This window comes from Podarcis pityusensis (assembly GCF_964106645.2).
Source record: "Podarcis pityusensis genome assembly, chromosome: 3".
Classification (NCBI taxonomy): domain Eukaryota; kingdom Metazoa; phylum Chordata; class Lepidosauria; order Squamata; family Lacertidae; genus Podarcis; species Podarcis pityusensis.
In genome coordinates, this window is record NC_138026.1 from 113072546 (window position 1) to 113095402 (window position 22857).

Sequence of the window (22857 nt, forward strand, 5' to 3'; positions counted from 1 at the left end):
GCAGCTGCATGTGGAGGAGCGGGGAAGCGAACCCGGTTCACCAGATTATGAGTACACCTCTCTTAACCACTAGACCACACTGGCTCCTAACTCCCATCAGCCACAACCAGCTTGCCCAGTGGTCAAGGATGATGGGAACTGGAGGGCACCACATTCTTAAACCCCGGTTTGGCCAAACACTGCTCATCAGTCAACAGGACTAAGCTGAAATCCCCCTCTGGGCAGCCTCAGTGTGAGGGAGTGTCGTGTACGTTGGCTGACCTCACTAGTGAAACACACTTCCTACGTTGCTGCTTGAGTTGAATATCGTCGTGGCTCTTTAGGTGCCGATGTGCACAGCTTTGTATTTTGTGACAAGGGGCTAAACTTTAAAGGAGAGCATGTGCTCTTGTTTTCGTGAAGCATCCTGGATTTGGTTATCATTTTTTCCAATCTAAAGCAGTGCTTCCAAACCCGTTTAGTATGGTGTGGAGCAAACAGATAGAGGTTTATTTCTCCCACTCTTACAATCTGGGGGAAAAAACACATCCTATGCAAATTAGGACCATTTGAATAACATAATTTGCCTCTGAGATTTTTAAGTTTACATCGGAACATCTTCTGATGCCCTAGAGGGTGATCTAATTTACCATGTTTCTTTTACTTGCATTTAGTAAGCAAACTGCCAGGCTTGTCTAATGCGGTATTTGATATTGGTCTCCGTTCGTTGTTACGAATGAATTTACGAAACAGGAGAAAAACTGGAAAAGAAAGATCTGGGGAAATCTCCATGCAGGCTTGCTTAGTCCACATCACTCCTCATGTTTCTAGAACCCAGGGCCATCCGATTACGCTAAATTCAGGACAAAGGAAGTTCTGTTCCACACAGCACATAGTTAAATTGGAATTGACTGCCACAAAATACAGTAATGTCCACTAACTTGGAGGATGAAGCTGTCAAAGGCTTCTGGCTGCAGTGGTTGTGTTCTACCTCCACCGAATGCTTCTTGCTTGAAATTGGGAGACTTATTTTGTGCTCAGGTCCTGCTTCCAGACTTTCCATAGGTGTCTCATTGGCTGCTGTGAGAACAGAATGGTCGAAGGTCCTTTGCTCTGATCCAGCAAAGATCTTTTTTTATGTTCGGTTTCAGTTCAGTACAGCGATAAGAAAAAGCTCTGCAGAGCCTCATCAACCATTTTGTCCAAGGCTGCATGGAGTTTGGTCTCAGCCTTACAAAGACCCAACGTCCTGGGTCAGAGCATCACCTGCACTCCACGCATCAGCATTAGTGACCACACACTTAAGGTGGGAGACGATTTTGCCTGCCTGGGTTCCACCATCACCAGCAATGTCTCCATTGAGGTAGTTCTGGACAAGCATATTGGCAAAGAAGCTGCGGCAATGGCTTGCCTCTCCAAAAGGGCATGGGAGAATGTGATGCTCACCACCAATGACATAAATTTCTGCTGGAAGCCGCCCAGAGTGGCTGGGGAAAAACCAGCCAGATGAGCTGGGCATTATTATTATTATTATTATTATTATTTTGTTTAGGTAACTCTGATCGCATAATTCCCAAGATAAAAGCTTCAGCTTCAGCTTCTTTTTCTTCTTCTTTACAAATGCTAACTTCTTTTTCAATTCATTATATATCATTTCCCAGTAATCTTTAACCTTATTACAAGACCACTACATATGGAAAAAGGTACCTTCTTTCCCTTTGCATTTCCAGCACATAATTCAATTTTGATTTATATGTTTGCCAATCTACTTGGTGTTTGATACCATCTGTATAACATTCCCCTATAGTTTTCTCTTAAATCATAACATGCTGCAGATTTTATGTCTGTGTTCCACAGTCTTTCCCATGCCTCCATCCAACACCTTGACTTTACCCCCAAAGGCACACTGTTCCAATGTCTCCCAAGGCAGACTGATGCCAACTGCAAAGCATTTTGGTCAACCAATGTTCCTATCATCCACACCACATATGGAAAGGCATAAGACTCTTGTATTTATCACACTTTAGGACAGCCTTCCCCAACCTCGTGCCCTGCAGATATTTTGGACTACAGATTCCGTCTGCCTCAACTGGCATAGCCATCAACAAACAAACAAACCTGATCTGGTTTTCATGCTTACTCAAATCTGCTCTTACTATAATGTGTGAAATCTGTCATAGCCTTCTTGGCAAGCAGATGGGATAATCTAGGGCTAGGCTCTTGCCTCTCGTTTCTGTTGCTCCCTCTTCTCTCTGTGCAGAATCCGGACTATACACTGGGAGTAGAAAGTCAGGACAGGGTTGTCTGCTGCACGAATCCGTAAAGGTAAAGGGACCCCTGACCATTAGGTCCAGTCGTGGCCGACTCTGGGGTTGCGGCGCTCATCTTGTTTTATTGGCTGAGGGAGCCAGCCTACAGCTTCCAGGTCATGTGGCCAGCATGACTAAGCCGCTTCTGGCGAACCAGAGCAGCACATGGAAATGCCATTTACCTTCCCGCCGGAGCGGTACCTGTTTATCTACTTGCACTTTTGACGTGCTTTCGAACTGCTAGGTTGGCAGGAGCAGGGACCGAACAATGGGAGCTCACCCTGTCACATGGATTCAAACCGCAACCTTCTGATCGGCAAGTCCTAGGCTCTGTGGTTTAACCCACAGCGCCACCCACGTCCCTTGCACGAACCAATATCAAGTGCTAAAATGTCCCTATTCCCCTTTTTGCTCTCTGGCTGACTGATAAGGCCAGTAAGGAATGAAAGATGATTTAGGGATTCTGAAATTTCAGTATTGGGAACAGTGTGTGTGTGTGTGTGTGTGTGTGTGTGTGTGTGTGTGTATGTGTGTACGCACACATAGTGTCAACAAAATATACATGATGGAGCATTGGCACCCCTGGTGAATTGACATTTCTGTAAACTGGTGCAGGAGTTTTTGAGTCCCTACGGAATGTCTTACCAAAAAGTGAAGGCCGCTTGGACTTCCTAGCAAGAAATGGAACCTGCTATTGGTCCACCATCTCTTTCTTTAAAGTTTTATTTTTAATCTTTTTTTTATTAAAGTTCCAAAAAAATGGCTATGTAGGTTTTTTTTAAGAAGCTAAAATCATCATATGAAAATAGGATGGGAAAAGTAATTATTTAATGTACTCATTTAGGCAATTTATATGCCGCTTAAAATCTCTTAAGTGGTTTATGGGCATTGTAAAGCTTTGCAAATAAAGATCAAATTGCAGCAAGTGCAATGAAATGTTACAAATAAAAAACAAGATGCAGTAAACACATTATAAAAAAAAATCTAGCATTTAAAACATTCCTTAGCAATTAGGGGAGGTGGGAGGACTTTTCCTATATCGTTTCAAGGGCAGTGGTAGCTCTGAAAGCATGCTTTAAACACACACCTGTGAGTTCCAGTCAATTCCTCCCTCCTGGAGATGTGTTTTTGTGCTTGTGTATGTCCTTCAGATGTTAAAAGACACTGTCAGGTTCTGTTCAAAATGTGGGCACCAACTTTTGCTGAAACCCTCCTTGCCTCTTGGTGCTAACTGCAAAAAAGGCATGCACAACTCTCTTTAGAAGTCCATTCGCTCACTGCCCAGGACAGCTTAATTCGGTACTGCTTTAGAACTACTACTTCTTCTTCTTCTTCTTCTTCTTCTTATTATTATTACCTTATCCATCTGTTGCCATTTTGCGTTCAGAATCTACTTTTGAGCAACAAGCACCAGCCTGGTGAACCGTGCTGAACTTTAGACGACCATTAATCTGTGGACTTGGGAGTAAAGAAAGCAAATTTATCTCAGGGTGGTGTGTGTTTGTGAAGGGATTCCTTTATTCCATTACCCTGCAAAACATTTGGCAAGAGCTCTGGAAAGCGAAGACATTTCCTTGGCCGTAATTCTACTCAGGCTATAGTGGTGCTTATAGGCACACGATGCAAAGGGGGTTAACACAGTGGGTAGACAGGTCTTCCAAATTTCCAGGAGTCTCCAGCTTTCAAGAGGAGGCTGATCTGCTTTGCCTCCCCATCTCGTCCCTGACAACCTTTGGATTTTGCAACCTTCTGATCTAACATTCTGTGCCTCCTCACTTTTTCAGGCTCCTGGACGAACTCCCTGATTCAGTGACAAGATGGGCTCCCGCAGGAACAGACTGCAGTAAGTTGAGCCGATTGACCAACATTCTCATTCAGAAATCAACCTTCAAAGCCCGTTATGGTTTGGAATTGGAGTGCCAGAAGGATTGCCACCTTCCAGATCAAGGGTGCACAAGCTGTAGCCCTCCAGAGGTTTCTGGACTACAACTCCCATCATTCCTGATCTCTGGCTGGGGCTGATGGGAGGTGTAGTCCAGAAACATCTGATGGTGCGCCCCTGTTCCAAAGGAACCTGCTTCCATTCAAAACTACTCAAATTTAGCAGCAGCAGCAATTTCTTTGGCTCACATCGGAAGCATCTCTGAGTTGGAACAGGGAAGGAAAGGAAAGGTGTAGTCAACAGAGAATACAAGGATATTGCAGGCATCTGAGCGAAGTTTTGCATGGCAGCACATTGCAAATTGTGAGCAATTTGTTTTCTTTACACCTAACTACCTTGGCTGTGGCCAGGACTTCACGAGGCTAGGCTAATATTCTAGATAAAAAGGCACTGTCTATGGACATCTAATCAAGTTGAATGTTGGAAGATTCAGGATATATTATTATTAATTAAATTCATCGAAAGATCACAGGGTGATCTACAATATGAAAAACTCAAAAATGCATAATAAACAAAAACAATATCCCCCTTTCAGTTTAAAAGGTTGTTAACAGAGAACAACTTAAGGTCTATGTACAGAGGTTGCAATTGGGTTGAACCACAGGTACTATAGGTTACATGGAAAGGGGGAGGATGTTAGGATATAGTTCCATTCCACCTTAAAAGGGTCAGGAATGACTGTTGTGTATCACATGCCTGGGAGAAGAGGAATGCTTTTGCAACAAAGGACACCCCAGGGAGACAACTGTTGAGTTCAGATTCTGCTTGCAGGTTCCAACAGACATCTGTTTGGCCCCTGGGAGAACAGAATGCGTGACTAGATGGTCCATTGGCCTGCTCCTATTTTGTTAGGATCTTATGCTCGCAAGTGCTCTGTGTTTACCCCGAATGCTGCCTGCTTTCTTCTTCGATTTTCGTTTGAGCTACGTTACTGGCACAAGTCTGAAAATGAGTTTATGATGCATGTGTGTGTTACTTGAGCTTATGAAACCTAGACTGCGCTCCTAGGTCCTTTGCATATCGTACATACCTTGCACCGACTCTTCTGCACTCAACAGAAAGATTAACACTACAGTCCTGTACTCAGCTCCATTACCCGGCTAGGGATTTGGTTTTTGAAGCTGTTAACAACTGCTTAAAAGCAGCAGCAGTAGTACTTTTCTACTCCAAAGTCCATTAAGGTCATTGTGCTTAGTCCCAAGAAGCTTATAGCATTACAGCCTAATCAGCTTCCCATGTTTCGGTTCGCGTTGCCAAGTTCACGTGTTAACACTAGTTTTCACGAGGTTTCACAATTGCCCGTCACCTTTTTAGCTGGTCATGCAAATGCAGTTGGGCATGGCCATCACAGAGCTGGTGACCTCCAAGTCATTTAAGAAGAAATACCTGCTAATATATGTCTGCGGATTTCAGCCAAGGAAATGATGGGGGTTTCTCAGTAGCCTCTGGTTGGCCACTTTGGAAAGCTTAACGTAGGCCAGAGAGGCTTTTGGATGCAGCAAAGCTCTTGCATCCTTAAAAAATGTCTGATCTCAAACAAATTGAATGTTGTGTTTCTATAGGTGAAATAGCCAGGTTTTTGAAAAATGCATCTGATTTAGCGTACAAGGAAAAGCCTGATTATGAAGCGCTAAGGAAAATCCTCCTGGATGGTCTGGAACACAAAGGAGTCTGTTGCAATGGGGCACTGAATTTTACCGCCGCCAAAAGACCTCCGAGTGAATCTGCTGCTAAACACAAGAAAGTAAGTACATAGCCATTGGATTTGGTCAAGGCTGGATAAATCTAACACATGTCCTGTTAAGGAATAGTTTCGTTTACAGCTAAATTTAACGTGGGGGAAAGTGACGCTCGTGGAAGCGGTACGTATTTTTTTTTAAAGTGCTACTTTTTGGAAGTTAATTGCCAACAAAGGAAATATCACTATATTTTTTAAGCAACAGTAACTTAATGGGTGGAGCCAGAGATTCACTATATAAGGATGAGTCTCCCCCTCTCTACTCAACGAAGGAGCTGATGATGTAAAATGTTAAAGTACATGTTTAAGGTTGCACCTAAAGACATAATCCCATGCAATGGGGCTTCCTCTCCCCACACACCCCTGTTCCCCCCAATATGCCCTAGAGTTTTGGGGGGAACCTCAGAACAGTTTTTTGGGGGGGGGCTGGGGCAAGGAGAGGAAGTGCCCTTACAGATGTCCTCCTCCCAACAGGATGATTTGCTTGTCGATATCCAAGGAAAGATTGAGGGTTATGTTCAGAGGTTGGATGCCATCCTACAAGAGGGAAACTGCCCTAACTCAATTTTTGACCCACAGCTCTTTTCTTCCCTCCAAACCAGTGGTTCCCAACCATTTTTTGGCCATGCCCCACCTAAGCATCTCTAAAATCCTGATGCCACCCCCTCCTCCCTGGTGACATATAATTCTTATTATTCAAAAAGTGAAGTCCTATTCACGCGGAGGAAGCCTAAAAGGCCATTCACTATTAATAACTCATTATCAAATTGCCCCCCCCCTTAAAAATCAAATTGCCGCCCTGTGGGGGGTATGTCCCACGTTGGGAACCACAGCTCCAAACAGTAAGATTTGTGCAAATTTCTTTGCTTCCTGTGCAGTGGGATAGTGCCAGAGTTGTTCACAAGGGACAGCTTTGGATGACAGCTGTCCTTTCAGAACGGATCAGAAGCCGAGTTGCCTTTATTGATGCAACCATTGTTCCCCTAAAATAACTTTGTTCTTTCTTTTTGCTCTGGCCTTCAAGAAGCTGCTTTCCTCGAATTTTGGCGCATGCTCGCTTTTTGAGACGCACACACTCTTCCCTTTCTGCCTCCCAGTCCTGTCAATATACAGCTAACCAACAAATAAATGCAAACCACTTTGTTTTTAATAAACTTAGACCGGTGTAATTAGCAGTATTCACAGGGCCTGATTAGGAGCGTCGGCCAGGGATGTTAGTAGCCATATGAGCCCGCAGCCTTTGCTGACACAATATGGCAGGGTCAAGGCATCAGTTCATTTTTAATATTCCTCGTGAACTTTGGACTGTCAGAATGGTACATGAGCCAAAAAAATGTGGGATGCAAACTAATGCGACTGATGGGCTGCGAGATGAATGGCGATTCAAATCCCGGTGCACAGATGGTTCTGATTTGCCGAATTCTGTAGCTGCTGCAACTGAAGACATAAAATAGCCGCCTAGTCATAAATTAGCTCTTTGGAAGCCAAACCTTGGCACCAGAGCTTTACAACCTTCAATTAGTAGCGAAAGAAGTATTTGAATGACTCCAGTATTGACATCTGTAGGTCTGCATAGTAATCATTCCTAATAGAAGAGAATCTCTGTTTGAGGGGCTTTTGCATGGCTAATTAACTACCAGTGAGAATATGTAATTTTTTCATGATCTCCCGATTGTCACCTTTCTCTCATGATACAATTACATTTTATTGTAGCGAATGCCTTTGCAAACCCAATTGTCAGCACTATTTACATTGTGTAGAAAAGCAGAACAAAAGTTCATCTTTAATAAAAAGCTACTGGATTTTGATCTTGGTAATTACCAAGACTCCCCCCCCCCCCCGAGTTTTATAGACTTTGGTATTTTTTTTTATCACTTTTACAACAAAGCAAAAAGCCATTTCTTTGACAGTAGTTTGCTTGCTGTTGTGGTCACCATTTAATCTATGCTAATTTGAGCGGTGGCTCTCTGTTTCTGCAATTTGTAGTTTTCTAAAGTTAATTGAAATATGTAAGTTTCTTTTTTTTTCCTTTTTCACAAAAGGCATCTGCTCTCGAAACTTCTGATGTTCGGCCAATTTGATTTCCCCTCGCCCATTCTTGAATGTGCAGATTTAAGAACTAGTAACTACTGCCTATGACAGTCAGAACTACCTGCGTTAAGTTGGGCTGCATATATTTTTGCTGCTAGATTGAAGGGGAAAGTGACTTGGGTTACCTGTTCTGCTTTAGACAACCATTTAGAACTTTATAAAAACAGCAGCAACAGCTGTAATTCAAAGTGCTCTCAGTAGTCTTAGGAATTTGCACAGATGTCCCTGCCCTGGGATTTTGACTCCCCCCCCCCCCGACATTCCCCCTTACCAAGCCATTTTGCAAACTTTGGATATTGGACCACATTCCCCCTTACCAAGCCATTTTGCAAACTTTGGATATTTCCCTTCATTTCAAAACTGCTTTGCTATGTGGTTGCTGTTTGATTTATTGATGCACAACAAATCTGGACTTAGAACTATGATGCTGATGGTATTTGGGGGTCCTAGCCAGTGGTTGCGATCCAGAAGTGTTTTTTCTTCTTCAAACTCTTAACCCTCCTTTCCCAAATGTCACCTTAACAATTCCACTGTTGGAGGCAGCACGCTTTTGAATTCCAGCTGCTGGAAGATGTTCAGATCCTGCTTGGAGTTCCCATAAGCCCTTGAGTGGCCAGGATGCTAGACTAGGTGGAAACCATTAGCACAACCCAGCGGACTCTTCTTAGGTTCTTAAACTTCTGTTCACTTCAAAAGCAACTTGCCGGGCAACATTGGGAGATGCTACCCGAGAGAAAAGCTATGGTTTTCCCAGTAGTGATGTATGGAAGTGAGAGCTGGACCATAAAGAAGGCTGATCGCCAAAGAATTGATGCTTTTGAATTATGGTGCTGGAGGAGACTCTTGAGAGTCCCATGGACTGCAAGAAGATCAAACCCATCCATTCTGAAGCAAATCAGCCCTGAGTGCTCACTGGAAGGACAGATCATGAAGCTGAGGCTCCAATACTTTGGCCACCTCCTGAGAAGAGAAGATGCCCTGGAAAACACCCTGATGTTGGGAAAGATGGAGGGCACAAGGAGAAGGGGACGACAGAGGACGAGATGGTTGGACAGTGTTCTTGAAGCTACCAGCATGAGTTTGACCAAACTGCGGGAGGCAGTGGAAGACAGGAGTGCCTGGCATGCTCTGGTCCATGGGGTCACAAAGAGTTGGACACGACTAAACAATAACAACCCGAGAGAAACAAGCTTAACCCACCATCTTGCTTCAATGAACTAGTTCTGTGATATGTATCTTGTGTGTTCCATTTCCTTAGGAAAAGTCAGTTTGTTGGTCCAGCACAAGCAGATTTGGCTTGCTGACGTGTAGTCACTGTTTATCATAAAGTTGCGGATTTAGGGCATTGTGACTGGTTCCCCTGCACAGGGTGCAGAGGTCAAGGGGGAGCCTTCTTGTCTCCGTCCCACATCCTAATAATCACTGGGCCTCAGGAAGGAGGCATGAAAGCTCTTACAGGGTCCTAGAGTCTTCCTGCCTCCTTTCCAAAGCCTAGTTAGCAGTTGTCCAGCTTTGGGAAGGAGATGGGAGGGCTTTAGACCTCTGTCAGAGACCGGTACCTCCCTTATCTGGCTTTGGAAGGCAGAACAAGGGCTGGGAAGCATCCAATTTTGGACTTGTACAAAGGTCCGTCCCTTTCATAGCACATGCCAACAGGACACTTTGACCAGTCGTTTTGGGGCTAGGTACTGCAAGTGTGAGACGTGGGTGGTGCTGTGGGTTAAACCACAGAGCCTAGGACTTGCCAATCAGAAGGTCAGTGGTTCGAATCCCCGCAACGGGGTGAGCTCCCGTTGCTCGGTCCCTGCTCTTGCCAACCTAGCAGTTCGAAAGCACGTTAAAGTGCAAGTAGATAAATAGGTACCACTGCGGCGGGAAGGTAAACGGCGTTTCTGTGCGCTGCTCTGGTTCACCAGAAGCGGCTGAGTCATGCTGGCCACATGACCCGGAAGCTGTACGCCGGCTCCCTCAGCCAATAAAGCGAGATGAGAATTGTAGAGTTGTAAAGATCATCTAGTCCAACCTCCGGCAATGCAGGAATATGCGGCTATCCCATCCGGGGATCGAACCTGCAACCTTGACGTTATCAGCACCAGGCTCTCACCAACTGAGCTAGCCAGTGACAACCGGCCAGGACCCCTCACACCCGCTCTGTGTCCAGCTCCTGCGCAGGAAAACAAGTAGGGGGTCATATAAGAATGTTTGGAAAAAGGACTATTCATCCCAATTATGCCAGTTCCAGGGTTCTGGAAAGATTAAGTTTTTGTACAGGCTGGGTTATGGAGAGTATCCCCTGAAACTCTACCAGTCCACTGGACAAAGCAGTTCCTTTTCCCTTTCCCCCTCTTCCATTTCCTCCAAAAGCGCAGAAATCTATTACGTTTTGTATTTAGCTTAAAACTTACCTTGGATATTGATGTCAAACAAGATGTTGCTGAACTTTGATTGCAAGAAAAGAGAGATCTGCAATAGTATTTGCTATTTGCAAGTGCATAACCCCATTTAAAGTCCACGAGCGAGGAGTGTCAATTATCACAGCTTCTGTTCCTCAGACACAGGCAGAAGTATTTTTAATGGCCAATAACAAGGTCAGGGAGAGAACTGTGCTGTTTGCAGATGACTTGAACCTCGTCCCCATCATCCTCTGAGTTTTTCGTGGAGATTTCAAATATCCTCTTTCATTAGCATGAAATGCATACCTTGCATCATCTCAGATTTGAGAGCTGTTTCTGACTCGAGGGTATTCTAAAATATAGCGTGTTGTGAACCGTCGGCAAATAGGGAATAAAGGCAGGAAAGTCCATTTTCTGTGAAAAGCTTCAACTGCTTTTGAGTTTGAAAAGCATTGTACTTCACCTCAATTCAGTTAACGATTGTGTAGGTGAAAATGGAGTAGCCATACAGAATACAATGAAGGCGATAATCAGTTTGGATTCTGGGGGAGAAGAAGAGTGAATAATCTTGCATATATTGCCACGTGATCAGATTAAAAATGGCTCCAAATTAGCCGGTACTGGAAGCATTTACCCGTTAATTGTTCAAAACTCCAACCTACAAAGCCAGAAATCCCAACACATCTCTGAATGAATGGGAGACCACATACCTGATCTCAAGTACAGTGGTACCTCTGGTTACGAACTTAATTCGTTCCGGAGGTCTGTTCTTAACCTGAAACTGTTCTTAACTGAGGTACCACTTTAGCTAATGGGGCCTCCTGCTGCAGCGCAAATTTTTCTCATCCTGGGGCAAAGTTCTTAACCCATACTGCTTCCAGGTTAGCGGAGTCTGTAACCCAAAGTGTTTGTAACCCGAGGCACCACTGTATAGATATAATACATTAGGAGAAGTGGGTGGCACTGAGGTCTAAACCACTGAGCCTCTTGGGCTTGCCGATCAGAAGGTTGGCAGTTCGAATCTGTGCAATGGGGTGAGCTCCTATTGCTCCGTCCCAGCTCCTGCCAACCCTAGCAATTCAAAAGCACACGGCATTTCCATGCTCTCTGGCACTCGTCATGGTCCTCCGTGTGCCAGTAGTGTAGTCATGCTGGCCACATGACCCAGAAAACTCTATGGACAAACGACGGATCCCTCGGCCTGAAAGTGAGATGAGTGCTGCAACCCCATAGTTGCCTTTGACTGGACTTAACCATCCAGTCTTTACCTTTATAATACCTTCTTGTTGCCATTGACGCCTGTGCATTAGGAAGAAGTGGTGCAAGGGCTGCTCTGTATTCCCAGTGTGGAGCAGGCAAAGACTGAAGGATGTGATTGTAGTGGGAAAAGGCACCTAGTCACTTGGGCTGTTTAGATATTGAAATGTCTGTTGTGAAGCAGGCTATTCGTCGTGATGCCAGAAGTTGTACTGATGGATGCAGGCACAGGTGTTTTTAAAGCTGGAATGCATGCGGAAGAGAGCAACCAGGATGATCAAGGGTCTGGAAACCACGCTTTATGAGGAACAGTTTAAGGAGCTGGGTGTGTTTAGCCTGGGAAAAGAGCACACTGAGAGATATGATAGCCATCTTCAAATATCTCAAGGGCTGCCACACGGAAGAGGGAACAAGCTTGTTTTCTTCTGCTGCAGAGGGTAGGACTTAAACCAGTGGCTTCAATTTACAAGAAAAATTCTGACTAAACATCAGGAAGAACTTTCTGACAGTAAGAGCTGTTTGACAGTGGAACAGACTCCCTCGGGACTTGTGGACTCACCTTCTTTGGAAGTTTTTTGGCTGGATGGGCATCTTTCATGGATGCTTTAGTTGAAATTACTGCCTTGCAGGGGGTTGGACTAGATGACCCTCAGGGTCCCTTCCAACTCTACAACTCCATAAAAAGGGGATTGGACAATTTAACTTAGGGAAGGCCTTTCAATGGTTATTAGTCACTGTGGCTATAGACTCTACAGGTTCAGATGCAACCCCCCCCTTTATTATCTACCCTTCACCCTAAGCTCCAAGGTATAATACAAAATTTAAAACAAATTACAGCAGCCTTTCTCAACCTGTGGGTCCCCAGATGTTGTTGGACTACAACTCCCATCACCCCTAGCTAGCAAGGCCAGAGCTCAGGGATGATGGGAGTTGTCGTCCAACAACACCTGGGGACCCACAGGTTGAGAACCGTTGAATTAGTCACCATCATAGGATGGGTCAGTTCACCTTATAAGACAGGTACAGGGAGGCTGTGCCTCTCCTTATGTTGTTGGAGTACAACTCCCAGCATCCCAGATTATTGACCATGGTTGGTGAGGTTGATGGCAGTTAGGAGTTCAACATCATATGCAGGGCGACAGATTCCCTAGCTCTGCAGTAAGAAGTATGTTGCCTTAACCTGAATATATAAGAACAAATATATATCAACTAATACAGATTCTATCTTAATTTATTTGGGGGGGGAGGTACTACTTTTGTTGCTATTGGGATTTGGAAGCCTCTGCCTATTTATTACAGATCACCCAGCCATCGACCAGTAGATCCCAGTCTGCCTTTTGCCCTCTCCTCCTGTAAGGGAATGGACATGGGAAATCCACACTTCAATTGTTGCTTGAAGAGTGCAGCTCACTCAACGTATTGCTCAGTTCACCCTACTACATGTCGTTGCTGCAAGTTAAAAATAAAATAATCCCAGGGAGGGCAACCTAGAAATTTGACAAATGATATTCTTAGCAGTGAAACAACATTTTTAATGTAAATGCAGCTTCTCAAGTGGGCAGGGGGGGGCTGCATGACCTTTCAGGGTGCACCGAGAGCAAGTATATCAGTATTATGGGGAAGATGAGAAATTTGTCGCCCCATTTAGGGCGGGTCAGATCACCTCACTAATGGAATAAGTAGTGATTATTTTCTCATTCCAAGCACTGACATTAATTAGAATCACCACAATAAAAACAACTTACTTAGATATAGTTAATGCAAGCTTAATTGACAGAGACTTATTGGTTTTGCATCCAGTAAAGGTTAATAACATTCATCTAAGAGTTCTTTAAGAATCCTTGGAACAAATTTTCGCAATAAATAACGTTGCCCCTTAGGATAGCACAAGTGCAAGCACTCTGCTCAAGAGCTCAACGAAATGACTGCCCTGTGCAGTTCCAACTCATGGTAAATGTTGGCCGTTCCTTGTGTTGGCGGATTAGTGGTGCTTTTGCTAGAAGTTGCGCAGAAGCCATTCATTTCACACACAAGCCGCAGTATATGGAACAGATTCTGTAAAGCAGGAGTAGCAGCTGCACGAGTCACTCAACTTGTACATTTAACAGGTTGATTTGCCAAAGCCAGTGCCAAGGCAAGTTAAAGACGAGAAGGGAAAGGAGTTCGAAAGCAAGGACCTCTCCTACCGTAGAAGAGCCGCTGTGGGAATGAAAAGCAGCCAAGGACAAGACGAGCAGATGCTGGCTGGGCTGAGCAAGCAGCTTCAGAATGAAGCGGTGAGTTCTTAAAATAAATAAAATTGCTGCATTAAATTGTACCTGGCTTGTGGAAAACTCCTGCTTTTCTAGCTGTACATTCCCCCACTCCCTGCACACCTTGGAAAGTATTAAGCGCAGGTGAGAAACGGCCAAACAAAGGTTACTTTTCCTGCAATGTACGTTGCCCATAAGCCGTGGATAGGTGGGGGACAGGATTTTGATGGATGCTGTGATGCTACCCCACTTTGAAATGGTACAGGCCCTTGAGAACTTAACACGTTCCCCTTTTCACAATCATTTAAACCAATATGACCAGTTAGTATAGTATAGCTTTTCATGTTCTATGTGCTAGGTCTTCTGAAATTTAGAAAGGTTAATGATTGTTTTCTCCCCTGCTAACTGGGGCTGACTTGCTGTTGCCCATTAAAACCCATACCAATGCAAGTATTCTACACATACCTGGGTAAACTCTAAAAGCATTTACTATGTGCCCTGGCCCACACATACACTGCTATGCACAGGGGAGAGAGAGGAAGGCTGAAAAGCAGCTACCACACATGAAGGCTTTGTAAGCCCAGGGGTGGCGGCACTGCTTCTGTGGGCAGCGCCCGCCCCTGAGCCCTTTTGCTCTCCACTAAAAGCGGAACAGAATTAAGATGACCCTCAGGGACCCTTGCAACTCTACAATTCTGTTACTTCAAAGGCGTTCGCCCCGAACTTGCATATACACCTGTGTCACCTTAATAGATCTTCCTATGAACTATGTTCTCCCCGAGGCAAGAAATGTGTTACTTTAAAGCCAGCTGCTGGTTGCATTCCCCCCACCCCCCAAACTTCACCCTTACTCTAAAGGCTTTTACTACTGGCTAGTTCTGTTTGTTCTTCCTAGCCCGCTGAGACTGGAGGAAAGCCAGCTGGAGCCACAACCGATGTTTACAGGAGGAAGTTAGTCAAGGTGAGTTCAGCAGGCAGCTTGAAGCATCTGTGATGCTCATAGGCTACTGAGCCAGGTTCACGGTTCTATTAATATGTGAAGCCCTGAGCAACTTGGGCCCAAGATACCTCAAGGACCACCAGAGCCCTTCTTTCCCAGCTCAATCACTGAATTATCCAGAGGAGTGCTGTTAATTGTCCTGCAAGCTTCATAACCCTGACTCGTTTCAACTATAAGTTGGTATGTAACACTGAAAAAGCTGGAGGAAACGTAAAACCATAGGGACTTATATGCTGATATAGTGGGAGTGCTGAATGTAGAAAGATTGCCTGAATAGGTGTAACACCCCCCACTTGCCTTGTAAAAATTATGATGACATTCTGGAAGTTCTGTATTTTGGCTATCATTTCTGTTGTTGGCTGAAAGAGAAGTCATAGCCCAAAACTGGACTGTCAATCCCTTCCTGTAAGGTGTCTCGATGCTCAGCATACAGTTTTATTACAGAAGCTGGCTAAACAAATTCAGTCTTCAAGAGATACAAACAAGGAGGATTACTTTGTAGGACATTGGTATGGCTTTTTGCAATGGGCTTTCTGTGAAAAGAATAACTGAGATAATGGACATAGAAAAGCTGTTATAAATGTATCTGGTGAATTATTACACTTAGTCAATTATCTTTGCACCATGAGTTTATTATTATTATTATTATTATTATTATTATTATTATTATTATTGTATAAAAAAGTCACTTATATATATTTATGAAAATACCAGAGCTTAAATATTTGTTCTTATGCAGATCTCTGTTGAAGATATGGATAGATTTGTTTTCTTCTTCCTTCTCAGAAAAGTAGAGAACCACAACCTATCTGCAACACCTTCTGGCAAATTGAGGAAAAATCCATAGGAAATGGAGTTACATATTCTGAAGCCTTTCAACCACAACGCTTTCAGACTTCGACTAGCTCTTCTATATGCAGCACTTTGGAGTCTGGACTTCATGAAACGTCTGGACTTCGTAAAGAATTGTACCAATACATGATGACCATTATTGTCCTCGTCTTCTTAATACTGCTTTCTGTGTATTTTCTTTGATATCATGTCTAATGTGTTAGCATTCTTAAGACTGTACATTTACATAGTTACAGGCTTCTGAAATTCCACTTCAGACTTTCTTCATAGACATTTTCAGTGTTATTGGCTGGAATGGTTTTTCAAAGCAAGGTGAGTTGTTACAAAATTAAAAATCAATAAAGTACTTGAATTTTGCTTACAGTACTTTCCAAGGTATTTATTACAAAGAATAATTCCCCCTCCCCTAATTTTTAACTCAAACACTGGAATTGTTTCCCCCCGCTAAGTATCAAGAGACACCGGTATCTGAGAGATTTAAGTATGTGCACGACAGTAACTTTGCAGCAAAGTCTCCTAAAAGAAGACAGGCCAATTTCAGTTGTATTTTGAAACCCTAACTTAAGCTCATACAGAAACAGTTCCAATTATCCAGCAACTACGTTGCTTTCCTTACCTTGTTACAATATGGACATTCACCAAATATGACATTAAAACTTTGCCGACTGGAAGGAAGTCCACGCAGCCACTACAGAGAAATGCATGTTATTAGGTAAGTCCCAGGAAGACTCCAAAGAATAGGCCTCAAATACAGCAAGCTCTCTTACTATTCAAGGCCTTAAATCATGTTGCCCAGTCTCACTCTCCAGGTGGCTGCTCAAAGCATGAGTTTTTGACTAGCAGGACAGAGAAAGCAAAGCCTGGTGTAACTGGTTGTCCTCATTTTTAGGAAACAAACCTGCCCCCATCGTCTGAGTAGAAGAGCTCCAGAAATATCTAATCCTACCCCCAATCTATTTGCCAGCTGCCAAGCTGAGCATATTTGGTCACACTTGGTCCTGGTGAGAACAAAAGTGGCTGCTTCTCCACCAGGTATTGTCCCTAAAGGTAAAGGGACCCCTGACCATTACATCCAGTCGTGGCCGACACTGGGGTTGCAGCTGAGGGAGCTTCCAGGTCATGTGGCCAGCATGACTAAGCCGCTTCTGGCGAACCAGAGTAGCGCATGGAAACACCGTTTACCTTCCTGCCGGAGCGGTACCTATTTATCTACTTGCACTTTGACGTGTTTTCGAACTGCTAGGTTGGCAGGAGCAGGGACCAAGCAACGGGAGCTCTCCCTGTCGCGGGGATTCGAACCACCGACCTTCTGGTCGGCAAGTCCTAGGCTCTGTGGTTTAACCCACAGCACTACCCTACCAGTAAATTAATCAACAGGGATCTTTTAAGGATCCTCAACCTACATTTTGGCACACACTACTCAAGACCAAGTATATGGTCCAGGCTATTCAGTTTTGGCACAAAACTTTACAATTTCAATTTAACCCCAACTGGAACTGTGTGATCTTTTGCATTTTCCTTTGCAGCACAACATTCCTGTGCTGTGAGTCTAAACCAAAATTTTGAAATTTCACACATCTGTGGTGAAACATGCTTATATGCTGACTGGCATATAATGCGTGATCAAACACAACATGTAAGATTGGTTTGTATCAGGAGTACAAACAGCTTCAATGTGCTATCTACAAGCATTCTTCAGAACATTTATTTTGCGGATGTGGGCACTGGAGGCTGCAGGAAAAAATGCCTCCTGTCCAAAAACAGTACAAAAGAGCACCCGTATGATTGCACCCACCCATCAATTTTCCATTCCATAATCCTAGAACGCTACCGTAAATTGCTCTACCTCATATAAGCAAGCTTGATGGAAAGGCTGGCCACAGCGGGGGTCGTCACAGACTTGGTCTGGAATAGTCCCATCAAGACGGTAAGCGTAGCAGATCCCGCAATCCATAGAGAAGTCCTAAAAAAACATGGAATGCAGCTCAAGCACATAGAATAAAGCATGTCAACTTGTTTCACCCATTTTAAACAATTACATTTGTGGTTGGCTTATTGTTCATAAGAAAATGTACAAGAGTCCATTTATGATAATTTATTAAGGACTAACCTTTAAAATTGTTATCAACGGAAGGCATCCCCCAACTGATTAGAAAATGCTTTTTTTACCCTTTATTTTTAATACATTTATCCGTAGGTAGCAGGTATTATCCCGTTACTCGCACACAGAGGGAAATGTGAAATGGTCATTTGTTAGAACAGGGGTGGCCAGTGTGTTGCACCTTCCAACTATGAGCCGGCATGGCCTGTGCTCAGGCATGATGGGAGCTGTAGTCTGCCTATTTTAAGAATGTGTTTTGAGCTTTAATCATGTCCTTATTAAGAATAAAACTCGATGAATCATGCAACGACCCTTTATTGTAAATTGTATTTGGTTTCTTTTTATTGTGAACTGCCCTGAGATCTACAGGTATAGAGCAGCATACAAATTTTAAACATAATAAATAAATAATAATTTATTATCTTCTTTCATACTCTGTCATATTTCAAATTTTTCTTACTGAGACGAGGTAAACATTTTAACAAATCTTTAAAACTAATGAAGTGAAGCTTATTTTGGCTGTCTTAATCACATGTATTAATGCTCCTATTATTTTGTTATGCTACAGAATTCCCTTTTGCCATGGTATTCAAAATATGAACATAATAACCACAGAGCCACTTACAGATTTTTCTAGAGCTTCTCGAGATGGAAAATCAATCTCTAAAACCTCTTTCAAATTTTGTAGTAAACTGAGTTCTGGATCCCTGAAAAGAAGAAGGAAAATAAAGTATCAACACTCCCAACAAAGCTATGAACTAAATGTCTACAACCAAACACACTTACCACAGGTGTATGTTGCTGTTCAGCTTGACTTTCAAGGGATTTACCACTGAAAATAAAAATCATATGTGTTGGCGCTACTCCCGAGAGCATTCTACTAACAGACTTCCTTCAAAGGGGACAATGGGGACTGGAGGAGGAGGAGGGCAGCTACAACCTAAACTTTTATGCTGTTTATTATTATTTATTACATTTATTTATCACAGTTTTACATCGCAAATATGCAAAATGCACAACACAGTCATAATAAAAACAGTGACACCCCCGGGCTGCCTGATTCAGCAGAGAATGAATTCTCAATTATCAGGCATGTATTAATTTTTCTATGCATACACCACTTTTCTGCATATTGGCTCACAAGGCAGCTGGATATGTAAGTCCATGCACTGCAAGGTTAGGCATGCTGCATATATCACATCATGTAACTGGGTACCCTGTATTCTGCATTGTTGATTTTAAGTAAACTTGCAATGCAAGGCACAATGTTTACAGACATTAAATGTTTAGTTATTACATCTCTGAATGGCACTTACAAGAAAGCCCAGTCATAGATGCTTGGGGTTTTTCAGGAAGCCTGTAGAGTGCAGACCACGGGAGATATTATTTGCAGAATGAAAGAACACTCACGGAAACCCATGAAAATTTCACTGAAATTTCTCCTCCCCTTCGAATACCTTTTTTTTATTACTTAATAGAGAATGGTAAAAGAACAAAAACAAATCCCCATCCCGCTCTAAAAACAAACATTTCCAGCACATCACTGGTATTCACTGTATACTACTCTGATCTTCTTGGGGATTAAGATCTGGATATAAATTATTTTAAAGAGATATTGCCCATGGATCTATATAGGGTCCTCTGTCTTTTTAACTTGCTTATAATGATGCAGAGTTTGAGGGAAAGAGTCACGAGATAGCAAAGTCTGTGGATGATATTATATTATTCACCATTTAAGTAGCTCTCCAATTTGGCTGAACAGGCTAGTAAAATGGCAAGTGCAGTTCAAACTAAATAAGTGCAAGTCGATGCACACTGAGGTAAAAACTCCTAATTTCACAGATATGCTGATAGGGGCTTAATAGGCAATGACTGCAGCCTCAACGAAAAAAATCAGCTCAAGGTATGCAACTGCTGTGAAAAGGCAATTTCCATTTGGTGGATCATAGGAAAGGGACTGAAAATGAAACTGCCAATTCCATAATGACATTATACAAATATATTGACAGAACTGGAAACAACTCAGCTTTGAATAAATCTCAGGGCATATTAGTCACCAGAAACCCATCTGCCTTTGGCCAAACCTTAGTTCCCAGGCTTTTACTGCAGCTTTTTTCAATGGATTGAGAGCTGACATGCAGCCCACCAAGAAGACATGGGGCATAGCTGCACTGTAGCACTGCAGCTAAATTCATCTTATAGAACAGGTTGGCAATATATTAAACAGTGCAAAATTGTTTTGTAATGTATTGAATCTTCAACGTTTTTCTGAGCAACGCACGCACACACAATTTTCAAAAAATTAAGGTCAATGGTGTGCTTCTAGCTTGGTCTGCCTGAAACAAGTAGACTCAATTTAGTATAAAGTTAACCTGCGGTAAGCATAAAGTGATATACACTGCGACAGAAAAGCTATTATGATTGACAAAATGGATTTTTAAATAGGAGTCATCCTACCGTGGTCTGCTCCAAGAAAGTAACACTCAGGAAGCATGGTGGGGTGTCTGGGATCTACCTCTATATTAATTGAAATGTTGTTTCCTGGAACAGACATGTAGATGAACAGAGCTATAACTACATATAGTTTCATCCTTACTCAACTAAACTTCACACACACAAAAGGAATCTGCAAGAGCAATCTTAGTTTAGGCTTTGAGCCCAAAACATGGTGCCGGTCATTTCTAAAAACAATACATCAGACCTTATCCATTTCACATGCTTTGCTTTCCCACTTCTTATTTATAACATGTTTTTTTATTCATTAGGCTTACATTAGCTAGTTGCTTCATTGGTCAGAGGTATCAATTAAAACTACTTTTAATCAATTAAAAAAAAACACCACCAAATTATTCAAACAGCAGGTGTATTTTTAAAAAATGTTAAATACTTTATAATTCACATGCTCAAAAAAAGCTATGGAAGGCAGGTAGAATCTTGAAAGAAGCATGCAACGAGTCTTCTGTGACAGCACTTGCTGTGACATTTGCATGCACCATCTAAAAACCAAGGGATGGTTATGCTACTGAAGTCTATGGGACTTGAAAGTTAGTCAAGGAACTTGCAATCTAAATTCTGACACATTGTGATTTGATACTGCACTGTTCGTGAAACGATGTCAGATTTAATAGCTGATATTAATCAATGTGTTCTGTTTTAAAGCCACATTTTCGCATGAAAACTAATAATTTTAAACGTCTTGCATTTCCGTTTCTGTGATCTCCATTAACCTGAAGTCAACATGAAGTTGTCCTTTTTATTCTTACCAACGGCAATCCTTCGCATTGTGGCACTCCGTGTGGGTTTTTCTGGCTCAAGTACCCAGGTCTTCTCATCAATTTCATCTAGAGCATTCCAAAACTCCTTCAATGATTCTAATGCTGCCAAGAACTGACTGTGAATGCTTAATAAGGAGCTCTGAGAGAGAAGGAAATTGTAACAAATTTTATAGATGGCACTTTACCAACAGCAATACAGAATAGCTTTTTAATAACAGCCTGTTCCAACAGTTTAAAGTCTAGTAAAATATGTGGCGGGGGGGGGGGAGACTGGAATTTCCCCCCAAAACACTTTAGAGTTTTGAACAGGCCACACAAATCCTGCATTTTTGAGCTATGCTATGAGTCACCTTTCAAACTATTTAAAAAAAGGGGGGGGGGGAATCCAATGCAAAGTATTCCATGCTGAAAGCAGGGGAAACATGGCTTATTTCTCAAAGCTATTTTTAAAATTTATTTTTAACTCATAACAAATGGATTCAGTGGTCAATAAAAAAACAACCACCAAGAATATCTGATATTTACCTCTGAGAACATCAGGTTTGCATTGCAAGGCCTCTAACACATACAGCACAACACAATTAACATCAAGTGATTTAGAATACCAGGAAGCCTAGAAATATGCTGCAATTAAAGGAATCCCGTTACAACTGTATCCAGTATAATCTTCTGCCAATAATGTGGGGGTGGGGTGGGGCTAACTAAAATGTGTGCTAAGAACCAACTGCTGACTCACATTTCAGCAGGAAGAGAGAGAGAGAGAGAGAGAGAAACTTGTGTGGTTGCTCTCCTGTTACATTTAACACACTTTTAAATTAGACTCTGGGAGACCCCAGGGTCCTTTGGCAAAATTAGCAGGGACATCTGGTAGAGCCCGTATATCACCAAATTGTATAATGTCAGAGTTTATACATGTATATATAAATTTCATTACAGTACAGCAGCAAGGTATTTTAGGTGTGTGGTATTATTATTTTTAACAGAGTTATGTAGTATTCAATTCTAAAGCACCATGAACTGAAATTATATCTTCTAAGAGTAAAGAACAAATATGGGTCTTTTAGTCAAAGTGTCAAAAGGCAAAAATGAAGTTTTGGGTGTTGCAAAAATTGCTTAGATGCATTTTTTTGTTGTTATATGAAAAATATTGAAAGAAGGAAGGGCAGAGCTTGAGAAAGAAAATGTTGGATTTTCCCCCTACTGTTATTAAATTATATTAAAGTGAGAAAGCACTTAAGCAGAAAAGTGTGAATACTGCCAATCTCAAAATGTAACGCTTATTATCTTTAAAAGCATTTTGTTACTTTTATAATACCTGAAGTGATATAATAGTGTCAGTCACTTAACCAGATCTTAGAGCATAATATCTTCATCTTAAGTACTATTATTTCCAGTATTTTAATAATTTTCACACTGTCTTGGAATGTGATCTTTTGTGCTCTGATGACACTTAAATTAATAGCATAATTTTCTGGTACTTGCAACAGATGCTTTCCATTTTGATTTTTCACATTTCCCTACATCACATACAGATAAATCCTCTAATAATCATTTTTATCTTTATCTTTAGGGAATTCAAAGGGTTTCCAGTAGAAATAAAGAAACATCAAGGGATTAGAATCCACAGATACATTTTGAAATCCAATTAATTTTAATACTAATTGCAAT

At 42.3% G+C, this 22857-nt stretch overlaps 2 protein-coding genes across 4 annotated transcripts in view; one reads left to right on the forward strand and one right to left on the reverse strand.

Annotated features, from left to right (window-relative positions):
• Positions 1 to 22857, forward strand: part of VRK2 (VRK serine/threonine kinase 2) — an 80857-nt gene that overhangs the window by 54181 nt on the left and 3819 nt on the right. The window contains exons 10-14 of one of the 3 annotated variants that reach the window (XM_081001051.1): positions 4073 to 4131; positions 5793 to 5974; positions 13818 to 13985; positions 14857 to 14922; positions 15748 to 16176. In XM_081001051.1, the coding sequence (XP_080857177.1) occupies positions 4073 to 4131; positions 5793 to 5974; positions 13818 to 13985; positions 14857 to 14922; positions 15748 to 15996 (724 nt within the window). In that variant the 3' untranslated portion in view covers positions 15997 to 16176. Of the gene's footprint in view, positions 1 to 4072; positions 4132 to 5792; positions 5975 to 13817; positions 13986 to 14856; positions 14923 to 15700; positions 16177 to 22857 lie in introns of those variants that run through there. The other 2 variants (XM_081001052.1, XM_081001053.1) reach the window with 2 other exon arrangements.
• LOC308474657 (E3 ubiquitin-protein ligase FANCL-like) lies at positions 15963 to 21332 on the reverse strand. The gene is made up of 7 exons (XM_081001229.1): positions 21178 to 21332; positions 20372 to 20455; positions 18701 to 18746; positions 18540 to 18621; positions 17660 to 17776; positions 16430 to 16501; positions 15963 to 16102 (listed from the first exon to the last, which is right to left on the reverse strand). The coding sequence occupies exons 1-7, from the start codon at positions 21194 to 21196 to the stop codon at positions 16067 to 16069; spliced, it is 456 nt and encodes a 151-aa protein (XP_080857355.1). The 5' UTR covers positions 21197 to 21332; the 3' UTR covers positions 15963 to 16066.

Excerpts from the sequence above, each read along its gene's own strand:
- LOC308474657 (XM_081001229.1), bottom strand. Across the intron at positions 18,747-20,371 it reads CTTTCTTGGAGCAGACCACG|TGGTAAATCCCTTGAAAGTC; the intron begins GTAGGATGACTC and ends TTTTATTTTCAG. Across the intron at positions 17,777-18,539 it reads GAGAAGCTCTAGAAAAATCT|GACTTCTCTATGGATTGCGG; the intron begins GTAAGTGGCTCT and ends ATGTTTTTTTAG.